General features: G+C 40.4%; 7 protein-coding genes across 7 annotated transcripts; 2 read left to right on the plus strand and 5 right to left on the minus strand.

The window, feature by feature from the left end:
• Window positions 1-211: 211 nt before the first annotated feature.
• INS49_014904 (uncharacterized protein) lies at window positions 212-1993 on the minus strand (the record flags this gene model as incomplete). Its single annotated transcript, XM_043175592.1, has 1 exon — window positions 212-1993. One exon carries the CDS (start codon window positions 1991-1993, stop codon window positions 212-214), a length of 1782 nt encoding a protein of 593 aa, XP_043020549.1.
• Window positions 1994-3164: 1171 nt separating this feature from the next.
• Window positions 3165-3840, minus strand: INS49_014905 (uncharacterized protein; the record flags this gene model as incomplete). The annotated part of the gene is made up of 2 exons (XM_043175593.1): window positions 3165-3478; window positions 3588-3840. 2 exons carry the CDS (start codon window positions 3838-3840, stop codon window positions 3165-3167), a joined length of 567 nt encoding a protein of 188 aa, XP_043020550.1.
• A 1379-nt stretch (window positions 3841-5219) lies between these two features.
• On the minus strand, window positions 5220-5767 carry INS49_014906 (uncharacterized protein; the record flags this gene model as incomplete). The annotated part of the gene is made up of 2 exons (XM_043175594.1): window positions 5220-5450; window positions 5516-5767. The coding sequence occupies 2 exons, from the start codon at window positions 5765-5767 to the stop codon at window positions 5220-5222; spliced, it is 483 nt and encodes a 160-aa protein (XP_043020551.1).
• Window positions 5768-6113: 346 nt separating this feature from the next.
• INS49_014907 (uncharacterized protein) lies at window positions 6114-7222 on the plus strand (the record flags this gene model as incomplete). Its single annotated transcript, XM_043175595.1, has 2 exons — window positions 6114-6216; window positions 6891-7222. 2 exons carry the CDS (start codon window positions 6114-6116, stop codon window positions 7220-7222), a joined length of 435 nt encoding a protein of 144 aa, XP_043020552.1.
• Window positions 7223-15535: 8313 nt separating this feature from the next.
• Window positions 15536-17788, minus strand: INS49_014908 (uncharacterized protein; the record flags this gene model as incomplete). Its single annotated transcript, XM_043175596.1, has 2 exons — window positions 15536-15633; window positions 16093-17788. The coding sequence occupies 2 exons, from the start codon at window positions 17786-17788 to the stop codon at window positions 15536-15538; spliced, it is 1794 nt and encodes a 597-aa protein (XP_043020553.1).
• A 3076-nt stretch (window positions 17789-20864) lies between these two features.
• INS49_014909 (uncharacterized protein) lies at window positions 20865-21444 on the plus strand (the record flags this gene model as incomplete). The annotated part of the gene is made up of 2 exons (XM_043175597.1): window positions 20865-21374; window positions 21439-21444. 2 exons carry the CDS (start codon window positions 20865-20867, stop codon window positions 21442-21444), a joined length of 516 nt encoding a protein of 171 aa, XP_043020554.1.
• Window positions 21445-22263: 819 nt separating this feature from the next.
• INS49_014910 (uncharacterized protein) lies at window positions 22264-23616 on the minus strand (the record flags this gene model as incomplete). The annotated part of the gene is made up of 1 exon (XM_043175598.1): window positions 22264-23616. The coding sequence occupies one exon, from the start codon at window positions 23614-23616 to the stop codon at window positions 22264-22266; it is 1353 nt and encodes a 450-aa protein (XP_043020555.1).
• Between the last annotated feature and the right edge of the window lie 253 nt (window positions 23617-23869).

Raw genomic sequence — 23869 nt, forward strand, 5'->3', positions numbered from 1 at the left:
AGCGCTCAGCGGTCGAAAGGAGGGCCAAAAGTCCTACCTCTATTGGAGTAGATCGCAGAGTACATGTTTGGCCTCCCACCGTCACCTCATTACATCTTGGCAGCAGGCTGAACGCGTGGTTTCAGCCCATGCTGATCTTAACTTCGAAGCCTTGCGTGTGTCTGGGTCCCCGCGACTATTTCAAGCTGGAAGGTAGAACTCTCCGGCGGCCTCACCTAATCACAAAGGTCTTCTGCTCTAGTTTCGAAATGGCCTCTGGTGACTGAAACACCCATGCGCCGCTGTAGTAAGAAGACCACATCCAATTTTCGAAGAAAGACGCGAAACCTGTTGATCGTTTATAGGCCTCCATCACATTTTGAACATCAACATTGTTGATCAGATCTGCCCACATCCCAGTTTCGTCGGTTCGTCGATGCCGTTCGTCAACCAGAGACACAAAATCTTTCGCCCACCATTCTGTCATAACCTTGTGTGGGCGACGTTTCCCGACGAGTATGTAGTGTCCCTGCACAGGTCGCAGAAACACAAAAGCCGGACAATTTTTGAGCACGCACAGCATGTCTCCATGTGCCAGGTTCATGCCAGAAAGCAACAAAACGATCCCAAGCGGTGCTTCGTTTTTATGATTTCCCGTGGCGGCCTCCCACCAACTCTGGGGACCATCCATGGTCAGATGGAGGTTGTCGGCATGGTGATCGAGCACTTTCAGTACACGCCCTGACACGCGCAGCTCACTGCCTGAGTGAGAAACCTCAGGCCAGGCCTCTGGACTCCACTCTAGCGCAGCCATGGCTGCTTCGGCGTGACTGCGGTCAGCGGTCTCGATCTCAACCACCTTGTCCGGAGAGAGCTCGCATCCGGACGCAGCTGTGGGATTGGTGGTCCAATCTGGCACCCAGCTCGGCAGGGACTTGTTCGCTGATTGCCCATATAATATGATGTCAAGTTGTCGGGTACATCGAATACTATTTGCTGCGAACGTTGTGTATAGTTCCTCAACCGTCTGGGTGACGTCGGGAGACGGTAGCAGCTCAACCGCATCAGAAGCGAGCGGTAGTCGGGCAAACAGCAGGTCTCGCGGGTCAGCACACTTGCTGAACTGCCTTGATGCAGCCAAGACCTGCAAAAAAGGCTGTTTGACGACGTGTTTTCGGAGAATTGTTGGGTCAAAGGGCCTCACCTTGACCCCACTCCTGCTGGATTCGCGATCTTGCTGGATCGTGGTCCACACTCTTGACGGCCAGAAATTTCCTAGCGACATCACCAGGTCGATATTTTCGATGAAGATTCTATGACAGTCGGTGAGGCAGGTGAAATCCAAAGTTTTGTTGCCGCAGCATAGCAGAGGATTTTGGGCCAGTGTCAGCTCCTGTAATATCCATGTGCGCCTCCAGTAATCCTTCATGAACGTAATCGCCAGCGCACGGAATAAACTGCGCTTGTTCTTTTTCCAGAAAGGACTTTGCAAGTCCCAGTTCGCAAGGGTCAGGGCTATATCGGTATCTTGGTTTGGTGCGTCCAGGACCGTCACTACTTTCAACGCCTTGCTGTAGACATCTCCCATCAGCTGTAACTGCACGTTCTTCTCTGCAGCATCCTCTTGGTTGATACATATGTGGTCGATCCAGATAGTCGTCCGTCCTTGTAACCACATTAGATTCAGAATATTAGCGACCTTGTCCGACTCTACCTCGTCTATTCCAGCCTGCGTAATGCCGGTGAGGACTCCGTCTATCAAGATGGGCTTTGGCGATGAGTCGTAGTTCCCGTACCATGGCTTCTCGTTTCCGTCCCACGTATATGAAATTGTTGTATACGCAGACCTTGCTGAGAGATTGACTTGTTCCGTCCTGCATCGCAAAATCTTGCGAGAGTCGGGTCCTTCGAGCACAAGTAGGCGGATCTCGCCGGGGCGCAAACCCTGGCGGTACACGTCTGACAGAGGTGAGAGAGGAAGGCTAGAAGAGCTCCAACTCGGCTGATAGGGCATCGCTGTAGCCGTTCTGGGACTTCGCCATGAATTAAACATGTTGAAGCTATGGGCCTCCTGGAGTCTGCACTCGCGATCGCGTACAATGAAACCAGTCCTGTATTATCTATGCTCCGTAATGGAAACGGCAGGCGATTGGGAAGTAGGGAAGCCCCGACTTGAAGGAGAATTCCCCTTGGAGGCAAACTTGTCAAATATGAGCGGGGAAGTCACGTGCTGGAACAGTACACTCGGTGCCTTGATGGTGCTTGGTGGTAGCGCGTATGCCCCGTAAGCTGTAAATGCTAGGAACGGATGTACGATACCAAAATGTTGCATGTTGCATGTTGCATGTAAACAACATGTGAGGCTTAAAGAGGTTGGCTGGAGTGATGTTGATAGTGTCCAGTTTGTAAACAGTCTATGTAAATACAGATTGTAAACTGGTGTCTGGTGTTTTGCGTGCTAATTGCTCAATGTAAGAAATACCGCTTGCTGTCAGCCAAATCCCCTCCGCCCACCACACTCTCTCTAACACACAACCGGGTCAGTTTAACCAATTTTATGTATAACATGAGAGCTCAAAGATCGTTTCTCAGCAATCCAGACACACACGCACGTACACAACTATATATAATGTAGTTGATAGGTGCGTACTGCTTGTATGCCTTTGGTAGGTGCCTATTTATAGTACCTAGTTATTGCAAGGTTACCGATACCTAGATATGCAGATCTTCACCCCGTTCTACTGGGATTGTGCCGAGTGGACAGCATGAACCTAGGCATAAAAGGAGGTACCGACGGGCGCCGGTCAACTTGCTCTACACATTATTCAGTTATCCACATCAGGTCCACAGTAGGTCCGCTTATTATTTACATCCACTTTTTGTTTCCCAACTCAATCTATGCATGTACAGTGATCCCCATTTCGGTGGATAATATCGCCGTCGAAGTAGTCATGGAATCCCAAATTACGTGGCCCTTTTGAATAGAAGAAAGTGCGATGCGGTATTTGATGCGTTATTCAAGGGGTCCAGACGATCCGGGGAAGATCGACTCGAACGTCAAGTTTATCCTTGGATGAGAATTAAGTTTAATTTATGTACAAAACTTTTTAACTTTTCACGAATTCCCATTGCCCACCCAAATGATGTGGCCTGTCACTTCTCCTTGGGTACCAAGTGCTCAGAACCTAGTTGAAGACGCAGGGCTCGGTAGGCTGCTCGACCTGCTGGGCGTTGACCCGGAACTCGGTGCACTGGTCCTTGCCCACCGGCTTGGAGTAGGCCTGCTCGGGGTAGACCCAGAATTCGCCGTCGGTCTCGCCCGGGCAGGCCAGCCACTGGCTGTCGGCGGCGTCGGCGCCGTTGTAGTACAGGTAGATCTGGTCCTGCTCGGAGCCGATCAGGGCGAAGGGGCCCTTGGGGGCCTCGCCCGGGACCCCCGCGGTACCCGCGGGGGTCAGGCCCAGGAGGCCGTCGGCGGCGCCGGAGATGTCGACGTATGCTGGAGACATGTCAGTTATTGGGAAACCATTACGTACGGGGAAACGCCGGGCGGATGACGCGCGGGTGCGTTGTGTGTGTTCATGTCGGGTTGATGGAAGCTCGCTTACCGTATTGCTGGTGAGATGTGCCGTCGTTGTAGACTGCGATCGCCTCGTCGATGAGGGCGACAGCTGGGGCGGCGTCGCCGCACGAGGAGTTGGCCTGGGTGCCGATGTGCCAGTGGCCCTCGAGGGGCTTCAGGTCCTGGCCGTCAAAAGGCTCGCCGGGTGCGGAGGCGACCAGGTTGTAGTATTGCTCATTCTGGGCGAGAGCGCTGCTGGCGCAGGCGAGGGTGGCGGCGAACACGGCAGTAGTCTTCATTTTCGGAGTGTGTGGTTTGTGGTTGATAGGGTAGGGGTGATGTGGGTGGTAGGTAACGAGTGTCTGCGGCGTGTGTGATGTATTGGATTGGGGAGTTATGGCTTAGTTGAATCTTTTGTTTTCATTGCTGAAGTCCGTCTCTATCATGCATTCTTATATGCGTTCCTTGGGTTCAGTCGTGTTGGGACGTGCCTTGTTCTGAGTCGGTGTGTTCACGTACCCCTGTTAAACACGAGCGCTAAATAGAGAGCAAGTGGTACGAACTTGGTCGTATTGGCTTGGCGATGCGATCATCCTGTCCACTTTTTGCCACCCCGCAATCTCCTTACTTGATGCTGTTTCTTTTTCGAGTGACGAAGTTATCCTCAACCCCCTTTCTCGGTGGCTCGTGCCAGCTTGGGGCGCGGGTTCCCCTGAAAACGGGGCAAAAATACGGGGTTAGGGAGGAATGCGGTGTGAATATTACACAACTGTGAAGACAAGCACCCCTAATACCACTTCCCATTATTCACTACTCAAGTATACCGCAATGCTGCTACTGCTAGCAGCCCAGTATGGCAACGACGCTTATTGTTAGCCTCTCCGGTCTCTCCGGCTAACAAGCCGATACTTCCGCTTCGTTTCTTTTTGAAGATCAACACCGCCACTGCCACTGCCCAGGTGCTGAGTCCGCAACAAGTTCCCTGAAAGACCTGCCATGTACACATCCCTAGACCCTGTCATTTATTTATACGGGCCATCGGATGCCAGATGCTAGAAAAAAAGAGGGAAAGGTCGACACCATATATTGTAGTGCTTCGCGAGGACCTCCTTGAGGCCGACGGTTAACGGCGCAACGAAGCGTGCGGAACAGCGGTGGAAGCTGGAAGAGAACAGGATGTTTGGGCGTAGAGGAGAAGCAGTCAAGGAGTGGGCCTGCTCGAGGGCCACAAAGAAGGCAGTGCGAAGACAACTGCGATCAGGCTATTCAGGTTGCCCTTGTGGTAAGACCGGTCACTGGCAGTTCCACCCAGCAGCCCCTTAACCAAGTTCAATTATTTATTAAGGAATTCTGAAGTCGCTTTCATTAGTACACAATAGCTGCACAAGCACTTGTCGCACTTCCCTGCTGGTTAACCCCCTTCTTGTTCTTTAAGAAACAGTTTCCCCCCTGTTGGCCCACGGCAACAATACTCGTCAAGTTGTTGTTATAAGTCACAGCTGCGCACTTGGTCTGTCCCTCCGTGAGATCCTTGTTGTAGGTTACGCACTCGTCCATACAGTCTTCAAAGGTGTACAGGACAGTGTAATAGATATCGCTTATCGTCCCATTCCCGTCAGCAGCAGCCTCCCTATTGGGCCAGTCGGTGAAGCAGAACGTGGTGAAGCTGACGGCTTGGTCAGCGGATGAGTAATACGTCTTGGGCACTGAATATGTGCAGCTGTTGTCGGCTACACCAGTCGTGCCGGAGGTCACGGGTGCGGATGATGTGCTGCTCGATACTGATGATGTTGTGGCTGTTGATGGTGTGGATGAGGCGGCGGCTGTAGATGTAGTTCCTTGGGTTTGGTCTGATGTTTCCGAGGATGACTGTGATGGTGATGGTGATGTAGAGGTAGTGGCGCGCTGGCTGAGACCGACGCCGAGGCCGATGCCAAGTGAGATGCCCAAGATCACCAGGATAACCACCCCAACAAGGACCCAGAACAATGCAACGGGAAGGCCGAGAATCTTCTTGCGTCTTTCTTTTCGTGAGGGTGGCTGCTTTTCTTCGTATGGCTTCGAAACATAACCGTGATACGGTGACTGTCCCGGTATTGCCTCGGGCGCGTCAAACGCGACGACTTGAGGTCCGTCTTGGGGCCGGTGCTCGAAAAGGGTCGCCTCCGGTCCGTAGCTGTTCTGCAGCGCCGGGGAGATCGGCCCCGGTCGCGCGTGAGCTGCCATCCTTGCCGGCAGTAAACCACGACGATCTTGGCTTGTTGCGTGGTCAGGCAATCATATATACAAGAACGTCTCGAAAGCACTGTGGTTCCACAGAATCACGTTGACGAGATCATCTTTTTAGCGTGAGGAGGAAAGTTCGGAAAGGGGCTGGAGATAAGCCTTCCAAGGTTCCTACAAGGTTAGTTTGGAGGGCATTCATTGGCTATCTTGACGGTAATGTGAGACGGGTTTCTGTCAGCGCTGCCTGCTAGTGCCGGCGCAGGATCACTATCCATGTGTATCTTTTGTCTTACCATGCGGCTATTAGACTTTCAGGGGCCAGAAATAGTCCCAGTCCTCGAGTACAATGGTCAGAGAGATATTCAGCCCTCATAACCAGGATCACATCTCGATAGACTCCTGGGCGTGTGCGGCTTTTGAAAACCGTATCACCGGGGCCCCAGATGAATGTGAGTCGCTACAGTGGGCGTCAAAGGTCCTTCGCTCACCCCTCGTTTCGCACCAAACTTCACCAAGCTTACTGGTGGTGGAGAAATGGTTACACGAATGAGAGGGTGCATGTGGGTGCGCGGGTGCAACGCTACACGCCCTCCGGGTGCCTTCTTCTGCAGCGCTTCTGCAGTGCCCCGCGGCCCTCTGAATGCCCTTCTTTTTGCTTAGAGAGATAACGCCTACTTAAATTGAGTTGCCGTATTTGAGGCCAGCTGCTATGTCTCTGAACCCTCTCGTGACAGTAAGCGACATGTTGCATTCTAAGCTCACTGTTAAGCAGGCTAGTATTTTAGAATGTAGTAAAAAGAAATGTAATATGAAGATTGTATATCTCTAAATCTCTGCATTGCATCCAATGTGCCCACTACGTTGGCATGCCACAGATGTACTATTCCTACAATCCCAGTAGTTGAGAAGGTATCGTGAGCCCCGCTGGCTAGGTAATATTATGGAACTGCAAGGCTGCTAGCATGGCGCGGACCACGTCACAAGCATAACAGCTCTCTTACAACAGCTGCGCCTCCTATCTACCTAACCAACAGCGCACCTGCCACAATTAGCCCGACCTCTTGACGGTTCTCAACGACATACCTAATTTGGTCAACTCCTTGCCTGAAAGTTGCGTTCACAGTGGCCGGTAGGAAGAGGCGCATCAGTGGCCCCGTGGCCGCCGCCCCAGCCGAGTCCAAAGGGAATGCCAGCAGCAACATACGCTCCAGCGCCGAAGAATTCACAGTAACTGTGGCCACCAAAGCAGACCCGGCGCTTTGGGACTGCGCGAAACGCACGTCGAAGCGAGCACTTGAGACCGAAACGAACCCTGAGCGCCGCCGAAACATCGAAGCATGCCTCGAGTATGTGATGGAGAGCGGCTATCCGCAGATAGACGAGGTGTTTATCGCTATGGATGGTGCCGTTGAGCATTTAACTATGGACGGTTTCTGTCAAGGGGTTCTGCAATAAGAGGGTTGTATTTGGTTTTTGGTTGTGATTTTATTTTAAGTTTGTATTAAAGGGCCAAGGGGCTAAGGATTACCTATTAATGCCCATAAGGGGTTTATATAGTGCTCCTTCCTTATAATTTGCCCCCTTTAAAAAATAGCAGCGCCCTCGCAGCTAATAAATAATTTTAAAAGGTATATTTAATAAATTAGTTATCCTATGTTTTATCTTTTAAGCAAAGTATTAGGCCTAAATTATCTTTATCTTCCTTATAATTTTCATTTCCATTCTTTAAAGCGTTAAGGTTATTTTAAGGTTTATCCCGTAATTTATTATATTTCTTATAATTAGCTGCTTTTATATCTTTACTTAATTTAAAGTTATTTATAAAAAGTTTTAATTTAAAAGTGCATTTATTATTAAGTAATTTAATAATAATATTTATAATATCTTAAATAATAAGAAAGGCATTAAATCCATTTATAATTATTTTAATAAATAAAGTATAATGGTTACCTTTTAAGGTATTAATTTATTTATCCTTTTTAATTAATTAATCTTTTAAGTTAATAATATATATAGTATTAAGATTAAGTTGCATTTAAAGTAAGTTCCGCTAGGTATTTAATTTAATGTTTTTTAATTATAATTTTGTAATTTAAGCTTGCTATTTATTAACTTTAATAATAAATTTAGCGTTTTTTATTTTATATTGCTTATATTTTTATTATTTTATTAAAGATAGGGGTATTATTAATAGGGAATATAAATAAGTATTAGCATATTTTATTATAAATAAGAAAGGTAGCATGGATTAATGGGTTGTTGCATTATTAATAGGAAATATAATAGGTTGCGGAGATATATTAAACTTTATTTTCTTTAGGTTGTATTATAAACTTACTATAAGCATTATATTAAATTTTTTTTAATTAGTTTTCTTTAATGAATTATATTTTTTAATTTAGGATAATATAATAAAGATATTAAAATTGCTATTAAAGAAGTAATTATTAAGGGGAGGTAGTTTTTTAAGTAGGTTTTCTTTAATTTTATTATGCATAAATTTAGCGGCTTTAACGTTTTTATTAAAATTGCTTTTACCTAAGGATCCTTTAAATTTAAATTAGGATTTAGCTTAAAAAGAAGAAATATTATAATTTGCTATATTAAATAAGTATTATAAAGAATATAGCAAAGTTAAGGCTTTTTTAGTTAGTTAATTTATCTTTGCATTTATATAGAAAAGATATTAATTAAATTTTTTATTAGCAATATTTTATAGTTTATTGCAAATATATATTTATTACTTATATTCCTTCTTTTTATGCTTTTTAATAAATTGCGGAAGCTTTTTATTATATTCCTACTCTTATATTAAATGGATAAGGGTAAGGAGATTTATAGCCTTATTAAGTTTATTAATTTTAATCCTATTAAAATTAAGAATTATTTATAATGTAATATATAAGTTTTTTGCGGTAATTATTAAGCTAACTTAGTTATTTTAATATATAATGTTATTAATATTTTTAATTTAAGGCTTTGAATTTTAAAAAAGATTTATAACTTAGCGCTTTGCTTTAAATTTATGCTATTTAAATTTATTTTTAAATAGCTTTCTACTCTTATTTCTTTTCGCTATTATCATTAGTAATGGGCTTAAATTGCAAGGCTATCTTAAGTATATCTTTTATTAAATAAAAATAAATAGAAAAATAAAAAAAAGGAAGAAGTTTATAATTCTTAAGAGAGAATTAAAATTATGCTTTAAGTAGTGCTATATTTATCTTATTTTTTTATTTAAAGTTTTTAGGTAAATATTATTATAAGTTATTATGGTAGTTATTAGTAATAATTATTAATAGTAGTTATTATATTAAGTTTATAATGGATAATTATTTATAAGTAAATTTATTAAGCAATGATTATGCATTAAGTCTTAGTTATGGCAAGATTATTCATTTTTAAAATTTAAGTTTTAGTTTAATATATTTAATAAAATATTTTATATCTTTTAGTTTTAAATATTATTAATTAATTATGCGCTTTATATAATCTTTAATTTAAATAAGTTTAATTTAAGGTATATTTTAATTAAATGAATTTAAAGAATATGGCTTAAGGTAATTAATAGAAATAATATTATACTTTAACTTTTATATATATAGAAAGTTAAGTTGATATGTAAAACGGCCAATCCTTTTTATAATTTTAAAAGGGCCTGCATATTATAGTTTATATTTATGGTTAATATCTTATAAAATTCCATATTCTTTATATAATTAAAGTAATACCTATGCTTTAACTTTAAAAAATTATATAAAATATTATTTATTAAAGTATGTTTTTACCATTATTATTATAAGTATTAAAGCATTATATATATAAATATAGCTTTAAAGAAGGTTTAATAGTTAATAAGGTATTTAATTTATAATAATATTTAAGATATTATTTAAGGTAAAGCCTTTAATAATTTTATTTAGGGAAGTCTTAATTACTTAGGATTTACTATTATAGTATTTAAATTATATTTATAATAAAGTATTTAATTATTTTCGTGAATTGTTAAGGCCGTAAATAAAGTAGCGAAGCGTGGATTTAATAATTTATATTATTTTTTTTAATTAGCTATTGGTTTATAAATAGTATATAGTTATATAAAGTAGCTTTATTTTAAATAATTTTTATATTAATAATTAAATGCTTAATAAGAATTTAGGGTTTTAGTTTAAGAGGATAATTTTTAAATAACCTTAGTTACTTTAAAGTAAGTATTATAATAAAAAGGAGGCTTATTTTATGGCTTTTTATGTTAATTTTTTAAGCATTAATAATAAGTTCTTTAAGAATTTATAAATTATTAAGAGGATATAATTATAGCCTTTTATTAAAGAAAGTTTAAGGATAAAGTTTATTATAATTTAATAATATAAATATAATAGGCTAAGTAGTAATTATAAGTTTCTATAAGCTTTATATCTTTTAATATTAAAGACTTAGTAATTAAGGTAGCAGTAAGTAAATTTATACAGCTTAAAATGCAGTTTTTTAATATAAAAGGGCTGGAGGAATTTGCTAAATTAAGCATAATTATAATAATTACTTATATAGGTAAGTTTTAAGATTTTAATTATATATAATTAAGAAATGCAAAGATAAGGAGTTTTATCTTTATTTAATATTTTTTAAATAAGGTTAAAATAAATTTTAAATAAAAGGATGGCTTTATTTTTATAAAGAGCATTATTTTATTATATTATGTTTAAAATTCTTACCCATTAAGGGTTTATTTAATAGCCATCTTAAAAGCGCTTATAAAAGTTAAGAAATATTTTAATATATATATTTTTATTTTATAGATTTAATTTTAAAGGTATTATAAGGGTTATTAAATGCATTTTTAAGAAAAATGATTAATATTTATCTTAATTATTTAAGAAAACATTTAGTTTACTATCTTTAATTAGCGGTAATATATTTAATAACAGCATATACAATAATATATTTAGCATAATATTCTTTCTTTTTAGTTTATGCAATAAATTAATTTTAAAGGCATTAATATATTTAAAGGCATGGATTAATCTTTTATTATTTATTAAGGCTATGGTAAAGTTAATAATATTAAGTTATTTAAAAAGGGCAAGGATTGCTAAGTAGTTTATGCAAATTATAAAATAATATTTAATAATATTAATTTAATATTAATATTTTTTAAGTACCTATATATAGCTAAGAAGTTTCATTTTTATAGCTTAATATTAGCGTTTTATAAAGAATAAAGTATAGCTAAGATATATAATTATTTTAATTAAAGTTTGCAGTAAGTATATAACGATATAGCCATCTTTTATAAGTTTCCTTATAATTAAGTCCATTATATAGTAAACTTGCATTTTAATTTTAAATATAAATATATTGAAATTAATAAATAAATGCCTTTTTAAATTAAAGTATATAATGAATATAAACTTAATTAAGTCTTATTTTATAATGTTAAAGGCAGCTTTTTTTGCATTGCTAAGTAAGGTAAATATAATTTATTTTATTTAATTCTCTTAAGCTATTTTATCCTTTAGCTTTGTTAAGGCATTTAATTAATAAAGATTTATCTTTTATTATTTAAAAGGCTTAATCTTTATTATAAAACGCAAAATGTTATATTTTATATAGCTTGCAAGGCTAATAAAATATTTTAAATCCTTTAATAAGCAGGGAAATTTTAAGGCTTTAATAGCCTTTAAGCATTCTTTGGTTATAAAGAGGCTAAAAGAATTAATATAATGGCTAAGCATAATAGCTATTAATGCTATGAAATAAAATTTTTTTAAGCCTATTAAAATATTCTTTTATTATAATTAGTTAAAAACTAAATAAATATCATTAATATAGTTTTGCAAAAAGCTATCCATAGTAATAATTATATTATTAATATATGCTTTAATGAGTATATCTTTAAGAAGCTAATTTATTTATTATTATATATAGGCTAGGCTGCTATAATATTCCATAATAACGTAGTTAAATATAAATTATTCGTAAGTTATTATAATAATAAATATTTATTAAAATTTAAGATAAATTTACCATTAATAAAAGAAAGCAATAACGTTAAGAATTATAATATATTTTGCATTTATAATTTTTAAGAAAATTTGGTTTTGGCTTTTTATAAGGTATGCATTAAGGATTAATATATGGTTTAATCCTTAAATATTAATCATTATGTAATCTTTCTAAGTATTATTTAGTATAGTTTGCTAAATAATAAATATAGGGAAAGAAAAGGGAATAAATTAAGTTATTTATTTAATTTTTTTAGCAACTTATAGTTTATTTAAAATTTTATTAATAACCTTAGCGTTCTTTAAAGTTATAAGGTAAACTTTATACTTTTTTAAAATTATATTTTATTAATTTTGCTTAAGGCAAACCTTAAGCTATTTATTTTATAAAGCTTTGGCTTAACCTTTATTTTTAAAAATATTTATATTTTTATTAAGGAAACTTAAAAGCTTATCTTAATTAATAGGGTTTAGGTTAAAAAATATATTAATGCCTATTAAGATATGCATTTAAAAGTTATTTAATGGCATTATTTTTAAATATTAAGAATTTAAGAATTTATAAAAGGCTGTAAATATAGCCTTATTATCTTTATTAATAATATAAATTTAGCATTATAGATTTAAAGAATATAAATATTCTATAAATATTTTATTAAGTATAATAATAGGCTTATTTATTTTATTTTTAATAATTATGTAAGCTAAATAGATATTTATAAGAAAAGCATAAGTGCTAAATTAAGTTAATGTAAAAATAAATATTAAGTTTTAAATATTATTAATATACAAGTAATATTTAACGGGGAAATAAATAGCTAATTTAAATAATATAATAGTATATTGCATGGTAAGTACCCTAGCCTTTATTAAGCGGCTATAATTTCTTATTTCCATAGGAATTTAAATATAATAAGAGTTAATGTTAATATATTCTTTTAAATTAATAATATTAAAGCCCTTTAATTTCATGGCATTTATATTAATAAGCATATTAGCCTTTAAGTCTTTAATTATAAAAACTTTATAAGTAAATAAAGTAATTGCTGTAATTTCGCAATTAATATATTTTCTTAGGAATTATAATAGCATAAGTATATAGTTATACGACTTATAAATTTTCATTCTAAGTTTACGTAATTATAGTAGAAATGCGTATTTATAAATTAACAAAAGGGAATAATTTTATTATAATTATTATTTATTTATTATCATTTAGTTACAGCTAGTATTACTATAAATATTTAATGATAATCTAGATAGTAGTTAAATGAAAAGATGTAAATAAGTTTAAGAGTGAAAATTAAATCCTATCCTAAGTTTTAAGTTAATCCTTACTAGCGATTAAATTATTTCCACGCCCCTTATAGTATTTAATAAGATACCAAGGCCTTTTAGTTTTTTGCTAGCTGCTTTAAGGTATCTTTTAATGCATTATTTAAGCCTTAATTATTTAATAGGCTGGTAGTTTTTGCCTTAGCTATAAAAGCTATTAATATTTATCTTTATTAAGGCCAAGGCTTTTTAAAATAAATGGAGTAAATATAATTTATTAGTAAATTATTGCTATAAAAATGCTTAATGTAATAACGGTAAACGGATAGTAATAACGCTAATATGCTAAAAAAAATAATGTTTAAGTAGTTATTATGATTATTAATAGGAAATGCTTCCTTAAAGGGATAATTAAAAGCCTTAGCGGTTGCATTTATGGAGAACTCTTTATTTAAAACTTTCTTAACCAAAGGTAGTTAATATGCAGGCATATTAAGTTACTTTATAAAGTTCATAGACTTACTATAATAGGCTTAATAGGGCTGATTTTATTAATATGATTTAATAGCGAATAGGGCTTGCAGGGTAGGCAGGCAACGGTTCTTTAGAATAAGCTGTTATTAGTGATCTCCCAGCTATAGCTATTATTAAGCGGGTTATTACTGCTTATCCTATTATTAATGCCACGCGGCGTATTAATTTGGTAGCAGCCAAGGTTAACTATATCCAGCATTCTAGATTTGGCCTTAACCAGCCAATTAAACCGGCAGTTAAAACTGATTCTCTGTAGGCGGGTGTGGGCTGACAAGGATGGATAATATTCTAAGCAAACGAATATTATTATTAGGCTAGGTTGAGAATTATACTTTTGCAATTTTGGATGTTGTTTAAAAAGCTTTTTAATATCGTTGCTTCGTTAGGTTTTTGGAGTTTAAACTTAATTTTAAGAGCAAGCAATTTAAATATAGTAATTAGCTATGCAGGAAGCTTTATGTTGCAAGCCTTTATGTTTATAATAATGATTTAAAGAAATAAAGTAATATTTTATTTTTTTGCAATTTAATAAAAAGATAAGTAATTTATCTTAAGATTAGCTATGGCATTTAAAAAGGACTTAGCAAAATGCGATTTTAATTTATTATAAATTGCTTAAATTATTGCTATTTTAAGCAGCTAGCGATTATTATTAATTAAGATATAAGAATGCTATTTAAGTGCATTCTTTAAGAAATATTAAGATTAAACTTAATAAATATTATTCATAAAATGGATTTATTTAATATGCTTTAAATGCTTAATAAAATAAAAAACGTTAAAATATTTTATAATCTTCCCATTAAATTAAATACTTAAATTAATATGCTTATAAAGGTAAAAATAGCTAATATTTGCTAGCTAAATGCTAAAATGTTTATTAATGCCATTTTGCATAAGCTTGGCTTAAATATAAACTTAAGGGATTAATATATTTGCAAACGCTATAATAATTAAATATATAAAGTCTTAGTTTTGCTAATTACAAAGCTATATTATTGCTTATATAATAAGGTTGGCAGCGTTTTTAGCTATAAGTAATGCTATATTATTATTATTAAATTTAAGGCCTTTTAATTCTATTTTATCATTCCTCTTTAAATATAAGGGAAAGCTAAAATCTTAATTATATATTAATATAAACGGTATATTTTTAAGGGAAACTCTTAAGGATAATAATAAACTTAGCAAACTTATTATTTAGCAATATTTAAGTATTTAAGAAAATTGCGTTTTAATTAATGCATATAATAAATTATTAAAAAGCAGCGTTTAGCTAACTAAGGAAGCGGCTTAGGGATTAAACGCTAAAGGAGATTTAAGCGATAAGAGCGCCCGTTAATAGGCAAGAAATATAAGAAGGCTCTTTTGCTTTATTAATTAATTTTATAATTAATAAGTTTTACCTTAAGAAATTAAATTATTTTTATTAAAAGTAAGCTATAAAAGATAAGTATATTTAAGCTTATTATTTTAAATCTTTATAATATATAGAAACTTAAATAGGTAGTGAAATTATAAGAGTTGTTAAGCATATAATTGTTTAAGTTTAGCTATAAAGTTTTGTAAAGCTATATAATTAAATAATTTAGATAAATAAATATTAAAATAGTTATATAAGAGTGAAGCAAGCAGTTGGAAATTAATAGTAAATTTATGGTAATGCTCTTATTATTTCATTAAATAAGGCTATGTCTATGGTAGTTACCGGCTAGCATTTAATTCCCGTTATCTAAGCCAAGTTGTTAAGGGGTTCTGCAATAAAAGGGTTATATTTGGTTTCTGATTGTGGTTTTATTTAAGTTTATGCCAAAGGGCCGAGGGGCTAAGGACTACCTATCAATACCCATAAGGGGTCTATGCAGTGCTCCTTCCTCACAGTTTCTTTGCGATGGACTGGGCTATGCTGACCACTAGTGACCGTAAGGCTAAGGCATTCGTGCTGGTAAGTTGATTACCGTTCCTGCCTGGTGTTGTTCTGTTGTTGCTCGAAACTCACCGTCTCAACTTGAAGGCCGGACCGGACTATGGGCCTGATGTGGAGCCTCCAGACTTGGGGAGGTGACCAGTTTGTCAGCTCTTTACACGTGAAACGACAGATCAAGTTGCAGTTGGATTTCAAGGCTTATAGTTGAAATACCTAGGTATTGGGCAACCAGGCTTTGATTCTCGTGTGCTGTTGGATACAAGATCATGCATTGGGTAGCGTCTTCCGCTTAAAGGGTTCTACTAGTACTGGTTGAGCACCGACATTGCAATCTTGACAAGTGAAACATGCGGGCGTTGATGCGCCGGCTGCATGGAGGGGATTTGACAAGCATTCCATTTTCCTCTACTGGGCGAACAATTGCTTCAGGTAACATCGCAAATCAACACCGTAGATCTGGATACCACAAGTCGCGCGAGTCCAATCACTGTGCAAGGTAAAGCTTCATGTGATTACTCCGAGGTCTGTCTACTAATACACTTCCTGGTTTCTTTTGTTTCTCCCTTTCATACAGCAACACATACAGCAACAGAACTTGGACATGTTTGCCATCATGCCTTTTGCCCACAAGCTAAACGGATTCCTGCGTTTTATCTTGATGTTCCAATTATCATCAACAGGTCCGTCATAAGTATTCGGCAGAAAAGGACCATTTAGGTCATTGACAGCCTCTTCAACTTTTGGCCCAGCCTTCCTGAGCCAATCATTATACGTGAGATCCGAATCCGCGATGGTAAGTAGCTGCCTCCGGTCCAGCTTCGCGTACTCGTCGACCCATACGCGAGCTGCGATCTCCGCAAAAGGGTCATCGGCGACGACAATGTGGGACTGTGGGTACAGTCCCCCGTGAATAGTGCGCAGTTTTGTCGAGATCCCCTTCTCGCCACCCGGTCTTGTCTTCAGGCGCCCTGTCCTCATATCCGCGACCAGTTCCTTGCCGTTTGGCCCAGATGTCCGAACTTCACACAGACGGACGCACCCTGAGAAAATCATCTTCGGGTATTTTTCCTTCAGCTCCAAGGCGACTTGTATCATTGCTCGATCTAGGCGGCTCTCAAGGATGACATCCGGGTCCTTGATGGGCGATCCATCAAGGGGATTCTTTGCCCTATCATTCCTCACGCTGTAACCCAATCCAAGGCCGCTGGTTACAATTTCGGGTATGAACTGACAGACACCAGGCTGCATGAGCTTGTCGAACGACTGGATATGGTCCCTAGCTGTTACAAGCAGTTGATCGTAAGACAGATGTCGAGCTTTTTCAAGCAGTTGATCGTAGGACAGGCGTCCAGGGTCCTCCCGCGAAAACCTTTTAAGAGCAAGCTTCATAATTGGCTGCGAGTAGAACACCGCAATAATGCGCACCCGGTATTTTGTGAGTTGATCCCAGTTAAAAGATTTGCTGTCGTCCGTATCGACCGGCCCAGGGTACTCCTTGTGTTGGCTTGCTTTGTTGTTCACTCCGCTCCGGCGGATCTTTTGGACTTCCTTCAACAGGTCATCGCCACTGCTGAAGAAGAGGTTGTAGCCCTTCAACATCAGTACTGACGGAAATATCATTCGGCGAGAGAACCACTCGATTGCCCTGGGAAAGTCGTTGCCCCTTAGATCAAGTTGCAAAGTGAGACCTACCCCAGTAGGCGTTGATCGAACCTGTTCCAAGAATGCTTCCAACCCCGGCACCTTCTCGCCAGTATTCTCATACGAGCTCGCGAGATCTTCCGTCTGGAAATTGAATCGCCTGGCTACAAGGGTTGTTTCAACGATCTCTTTGAGACTTAGCGAAGCCCACCTTCTCTTCTTGGAGGTGATGCGACCGGCAACTTCATCGTGCGCCAAGAACGACTTGTGTGCGGATCCGTCGGCGCAGATGCGAGCATCGAGCTCGTGACAATTAAGTCTGTTATTGTCCTGTCCATTTCGGATGGCCAAAATCGAATTTTCCGGGATTTTCAATGCACGGTCGTAGAGCCCGCGGTGACAAAACACAGCGATTCTTGGATCAATTAACCTTGGATAGGAGCTGCCTTGGCCAGCCGGCCCCGAAACGTGGGTTGGATCGTCGTAATAGTTACGTTGATAGTAACCGGGTGGAAAGTATCTATGAATAAGTTTGTTGTTCCATTCGTATCCCGGAGGAAGTTTGGGTCGATTCACAAACTTTCTTGCATGGTTGAATCCATCCCTGAACTTTGCTGCTGCTTCCTCGGGCAGTGACATCTTGCCCGAAAATCGCTCCAAGGTTTGTAAGTCGTCAAGACACGAAGGATGATTGCTTGAGTCTCGTTTCGCGTCGTAGCTTTGCTTTTCAGTTTGTGATTGCTAGTGTTGCTTTAAAGCAAGCCTCGTTGCCTGACCGCGAGCGTGAAGCAGGGTGTATTCCGTCGGATCGTAAAGATACGATTGTTTTCCTGCTAGACCTCTGGCCAGCTAAGGAGGTAAGGAAACAAAAAGTTATTTAACGCGTCGTCGGGGCCTGATAATGGGGAAAGACTTAAGAATGCACTGAGAAGGCTTGGAGGCCGTGTAGAGTCTTCTACTGTCTTTTCCTTGGAGGGGATAGAATGAGGGGACAAACATCAACTTGATTGAATCATAGGTAAAGACTTGGACGAGAAACTAAAACTTTGAGCCAACTCACGAGTTCTTATATTCAACCAGGCTTTGATACCAAGTACATGTGACTGATTGTAATCCCCATTGTTTGGTACACAAATACATCTCGAGCTTGAGAACGTCATTTCAACTCATTACATGTGTGGCACTAATTTTAGCATGTCCACATATAGCAAGATACATCCCGAGGTCGTCTCTTTCTCGCCTGGCCGCCACTCTCCGTGCCTCACCAAAATTGCTAAGTGGGTTGTCATATTTTTCCTCGTCATGTTTCAAGATCAATGCTGTACTACCATTATTCTGCTTACATCACATGTTGAATCCATGCCCAGAGGGCTTGCAAGTATCACTGCGGTCAATGTTTCAGCCTTGAGCAAGGCCGATGGAGTGTACGGGTGTGTGAGCCATGGGCCCATTGTGGTCAAGAGCAGACAAGGCCCGTGGCTTGTTATCACTACTATATTTGGTATTTCCGCCTTAAAAAAGGAGTGAAGTGTAGATTGGTGGGAAGTGTGTGAGGATGAGCTGGGCCGAGGGTAAATGAGGCTCTGCGTAGTACTCGACACCAGGACTTAGGAGGTTGGTCTCAACAGTACTTGTAGATAAATGAACACCAAATCCACGGAGAATTCTTTTAGCTCCGGTTCACGATTTGCCCTGACGTGCTGCGAGACCACATCATATCTCCGGGGAACGTATCAGATGAAAGAAGCTTTCATGAGATAACGTGAAATCCCCAACTTGGTAGCAAGCCGTGACTTTGGCTCTAAATTGGTACACTAGACTGATATCTATACCCAATCTCTCAGCTCGGTGCAGTAAGCGCTAGAAAACATCATGCACTTACAGCGCCACGGGGCCGGGGGCGCTCACACTTCCTCCCAGCTTGCCTTGAATGTTGACAGCCTGCAGATTATTGTCCCACAGGCCCCAAAATTCAGCAGGATATGCAAAATGGCCGCCTCTGAGGGGTCTTCAGCTCGGCATGGTATGTGTGGCACTTTTTGTACTCAGGTGGGTGGGTGGAAAACGAAACTTGCTCAGCCACCCGCCTCCGCCGCCCCAATCTGCTTTTAGAGAGTTATTTGCCTACATACTGAACAATCACAAAACGTGATCAGGTCATTAATTGCTGCTAATTCTTACTGATATGTAGTATGCGTTTGGTATTATATATCAAGTTATCCCCGCGAGGAATCCCCTGATCACTTACTTAACAAGGTGCAACACAGCCGAACTAGGTAATAGTTATCTTCAGCGTTGTAAGTCATGTTCTTCTCTGCGCTCGGGTAACACCGAAGCTCACAGTCCAAATGCTGAGGTGCGGGTGCCAGGCTATTGTGCGACTCTCTTGTTCATGTGAGCCGTCACTTAAGCCAGACCAAAGGTGCAATTTCAGGCCGCCTGTGCCAGCGAGGATTTACACCCCGGTAACTATAAGCTGCCACACCTGCCTCTTACTTACTGTAAGCACCACTGTCAGACCCCACTTTGCTATCACCACGGAGACCACTTAGACGTGCAGACCCTTGGTGGCTGCTTGTATGACCCAGTTCCGCCTTGGAAGAGCCGCCATTGCCTGTCGAATATGGCGCTTGCATCGCAATTCTGCCTCGGGCCGGCAACTTACCTCGCCTCAAATCCTACATTGCAACTCTGAGCAGGTGATCGCGGCTTTCATCGGCGATTTGCGTTTCGGTCATACTTGTGCCTCTTTCTCTTAGGTGTTCGGGTTTTGTGTCTACTGTCTATCATCACGTGCAAGGAGCTGCTCATCCTGACACTTCTCCACACGGTAGTATTTTATAGCAGTCGTTCTCCGCATCTTTTCTAAAATTCAGCCTGCTCATGACTTTTCAATTTATCACGTTCTCATCACGCCAATCACATTCGGATAACATGGCTTTTGTATATGAGCCAATACAACGTGAACAGATACGACTAATCAAATTTTGTCTTCATAATGAAAAACAGTCAGCGATCCTCCAGACGTTTTCGCTCGACAGAAGCACACCCCACTACATGGCCCTCTCCTACACTTGGCTATCTGAAACCACAGGCGACGCAAGGAATTATGTGCTTCAAGTAGAGAACCAACAGCTTCCGGTCCTTGATCCGCTACAGGCGTTCTTTGACGTTTTAAGAGTGAAAGGTCCTCAGTTCACCGAAGTGTGGTGGTGGATTGATTCTATCTGTATCGACCTGGACAACCCAGAAGAGAGAGCTCACCAAGTACAGATTATGGGATGTATCTATCGCAATGCTGGCCAAGTGATTTGTTGGCTGGGGGACGACCCAGATGGAACCGACCTGGTCGTCACCTTCATTGAACATCTCAGCAAAACCACCAGGCAACATCCACACGTGTACGAACTAATCCGCAGTATCTTTGAGCAAGATGTCTACGACTCACACTGGGCTGCATTGGCGCATCTTCCAAAAGAAGTGGTGGACTAGGATTTGGACCTTGCAGGAATATGTGATGCCCGCAAGTCTGTCGTTCTGGTACGGAACGCGGAGCATTGACAGGGCCGACGTTGAGGGTGCTATGTTAGCTGCAGATAAATGCACGGCACTCTTGATTAAAGCTACACCTTCCTTCCGCGCAGCTTGGAACCGAAGAAGGGTACGCTTGCATGAGATTGGAAAAAATGAGCAGAAAGGTCATACGGCTAGAAGCATGTCTCTCACCGCGCTGGCTGCCTACAGTTCGTGCTTTGATGCCACAGACGATCGAGATCGACTCTGTGGTGTCAGGGCAATTGCCACCGATACCTGTCTTCTGAGCGTCGATTACTCTCTCAGCGTCGATTACTCTCTCAGCGTCGAAGAGGTCTACCTGCGTTTTTTGCAATCTTTCATCGAGCATTACAGGTCTCTGGATGTCATCTGCTTCGCTTCCATCTACCGTGCGATACCTGGTTCTTCCCTCCCATCTTGGGTCCCCGACTGGCGGAGGAAGGTGGACCCTCTGGTCGTTCCACTGATGGTCAGTCAAAGTTCAAAGACTCATATTGGGAATTTCCGGCCACCGTTCTCGGATCGTTTCGAGGCAAGCGACGCTTCTCGTTTCTACGCCGCGTCCGGAGGTATCGCGGCCGTGTATCGCTTTGAAGGCACGAAACTCATCACCCGCGGAACTATCTTGGGAACGATTGATGGGATGGCCGGATCCACGAACACCAATCTGGTTCAGAGTTCTTCCGCGCTGAACTCCTCCCAACCAACAACAAGTGGTACTAATGAAGCCACAGGCATAGTATCAGACACTCTTGAAAGTGTCTGCAGATGCTTGGTAATGGACCGGAAAGATCGATATCTGCACAAAGCCATGCCCATCGAAGACTTTCTCAAAGACTTCCTTTGGCTATGTGCACAACTGCGGCGAAATGAATCTTCAGTTACGCCCCTACCCGCCGTGCACAAAGACTTTAAGGGATGGTTGGAATCTGCAGAGGGTCTTGAAATCCACGGCCACAGTCTCAAGAGCATTCTTGGCAACAACCAGGAAATTACAGACATTATTCAATCATCACCAGGCTCGAGAGCTCCAAACCAAGACGAATACATACAAGAAACGTTCTTCAACAGGTTTTTTGATAACATTGTGAGAATGTCCCTCCGTCTGTTGGTTACCGACAATGGACACATCGGCTTGACTACGGAGAACGCGATGAAGGGGGACTTGGTTTGCGTGCTATTCGGTTGTCATGTTCCTGTTTTACTTCGGCAGAAGTCGGCAATCGATCCCAATTGGACTTTTGTAGGAGAATGTTTCCTTGATGGATTCATGACTGGAGAATTCTTAGGGCAACCTCAATTGGTGGAAAAGGAATTTCACATTGAATAGTGAGAGGGAGGGCAAGGTTGCCATGCTGCTATATATATCTCATAGGTTCTTCAAACCATCAGTGCTGCTAAACAATTCGCTGAACTCCTCATTTTGACAGAAAACACCGGCAGACAATACAAAGGCATTAATTATATAAGCTAGTGTTCCTGCTGGAATTGCCAATGGATTATTGCCCTTCCAAACGCCACGCCGTTTTGCAAAACACCATTCCTGGCTAATTGCGCTCCTAGATAAACAGGAACGCAACCCGCCAAAGGGACCACGTGATTCCTAGTACAATCAGACATCCTGTTAGAAATACGCCGGAATAGAAGGTTTCCACGGGTCTTGCCACCGCTGACCACTTAGGTGGTGGCCGCTCATTATCCTCTCTACCCGTCACTCTACCCACATGCGGAACGTATTTGAAGTCAAACTTTGAGCCACCGTTCAAGCCACTTTTACTCTGGATGACAGCTTCATGCAAGAGATCCTTCCAGAACTTGGTAATCTTATGATCAAGGGATGGAATATTGTGCTGTGCGAGGGCAAGCACCTGCACCAACCAACAGTGGCCTTTGAAGCACGCGTACGAATACCACCCAGGGCGACCGAGACCTAAGGAATCGCAGAGCTCGTCACCATTCAGAACACGGCTTCCGGCCTCGATGAATTGGGCCGATATGTTGAAAGGGGGCAGGTCTTTGAGACACTCGACGAAGTTGTGCCCGACGATGAGAGACGTCGGCGTGACGCGTAACTCGTGGATGAGCATGCTCTCCATGACTGCCTTGGCCTTGGGGACGGTATCAAAATAATGATGCGGGGTGCCCAGTATGTATCCAAGATAACGGAAGAGGGCGATGTAGTCGGCGGTTTCTTGCTGGTTCGGGTGCACGCCCATCTGGGGCAGTTGAAGCCACATGTGGTTGCAGGCAAACGTCGTGATGGAATGGATCGAGTCCAGCTTGTTAACAGGAACTCCAAACTTGTCCACATCAAAATAGTCCGGCCGAGACTTGGCGAGCTTCATGATGCGCTGTCGGACCGAAGAGTGAAGCAGCCGCACGCGAACCGTGGTGATGTGGCCTTCTCCTCCTGGCTTGATGGCTTCGAGAGACTTGGTCGCTTGGAGGATGAATTGAAACGTCTCAAGAAGCCTCCGCAGTAGTACACGGGTTGAGAAACCACCTGTACGAACCAGGACCTCAACAACACCAGAGGCAGCCGAGTTCTCGCCCATGAAGCCTTGCAAGGCGAATCCCATGAGATTCGCAGGTGCATATCGGTAAAAGAACTTTTGCCCTCGCTCCAACTGAGCCCAATCTACCCACTCGGGGACTGTGTGCACCTCATTCCAGAATTTCGTCAGAGTCTCGTCATTGTGGTGGTTGTCCTTTAGAAGGACGTATAGATCCGTTCTGGCCCGGCTTGTGCCGTCTTCCTCCAGCTGTTGCTTCTGCCGGGAGATTTCTTGCAGCTTCTCCACCACTTCGCTTCCTAGCTCGTCGTACTCATAGCGTAGCGGATCCGTCTCTTCCCGAGGGAGGTGAAGTCCGGTCCATTGGAATTGATAGTTGCCAAACTTGCATGTCGCCATTTTCGATGTTGAAAGAGTTTCGGTGGAAGCCGAAGTGAACTCTGACGTGAGAGGCACAATTTGTATTCCCAAGGTCAGCGTGATCATGAGTCGACGCTGACTGAGTGCAGCACTGCTAACCGGAAAGGGCTGAGGCTGGCGAAGGAATTCCAAACTATAAGTCTTGGGGACCTGTATTCCCCACTCTTATGGGGAACAGGGCCAACTAGAAAAGCCATGTCTGGATCCGCATACCGTAGTGGCTGCGCCATGC

The sequence above is a fragment of the Diaporthe citri genome (assembly GCF_014595645.1).
Source record: "Diaporthe citri strain NFHF-8-4 chromosome Unknown scaffold_8, whole genome shotgun sequence".
NCBI classification, from domain to species: Eukaryota; Fungi; Ascomycota; class Sordariomycetes; order Diaporthales; family Diaporthaceae; genus Diaporthe; species Diaporthe citri.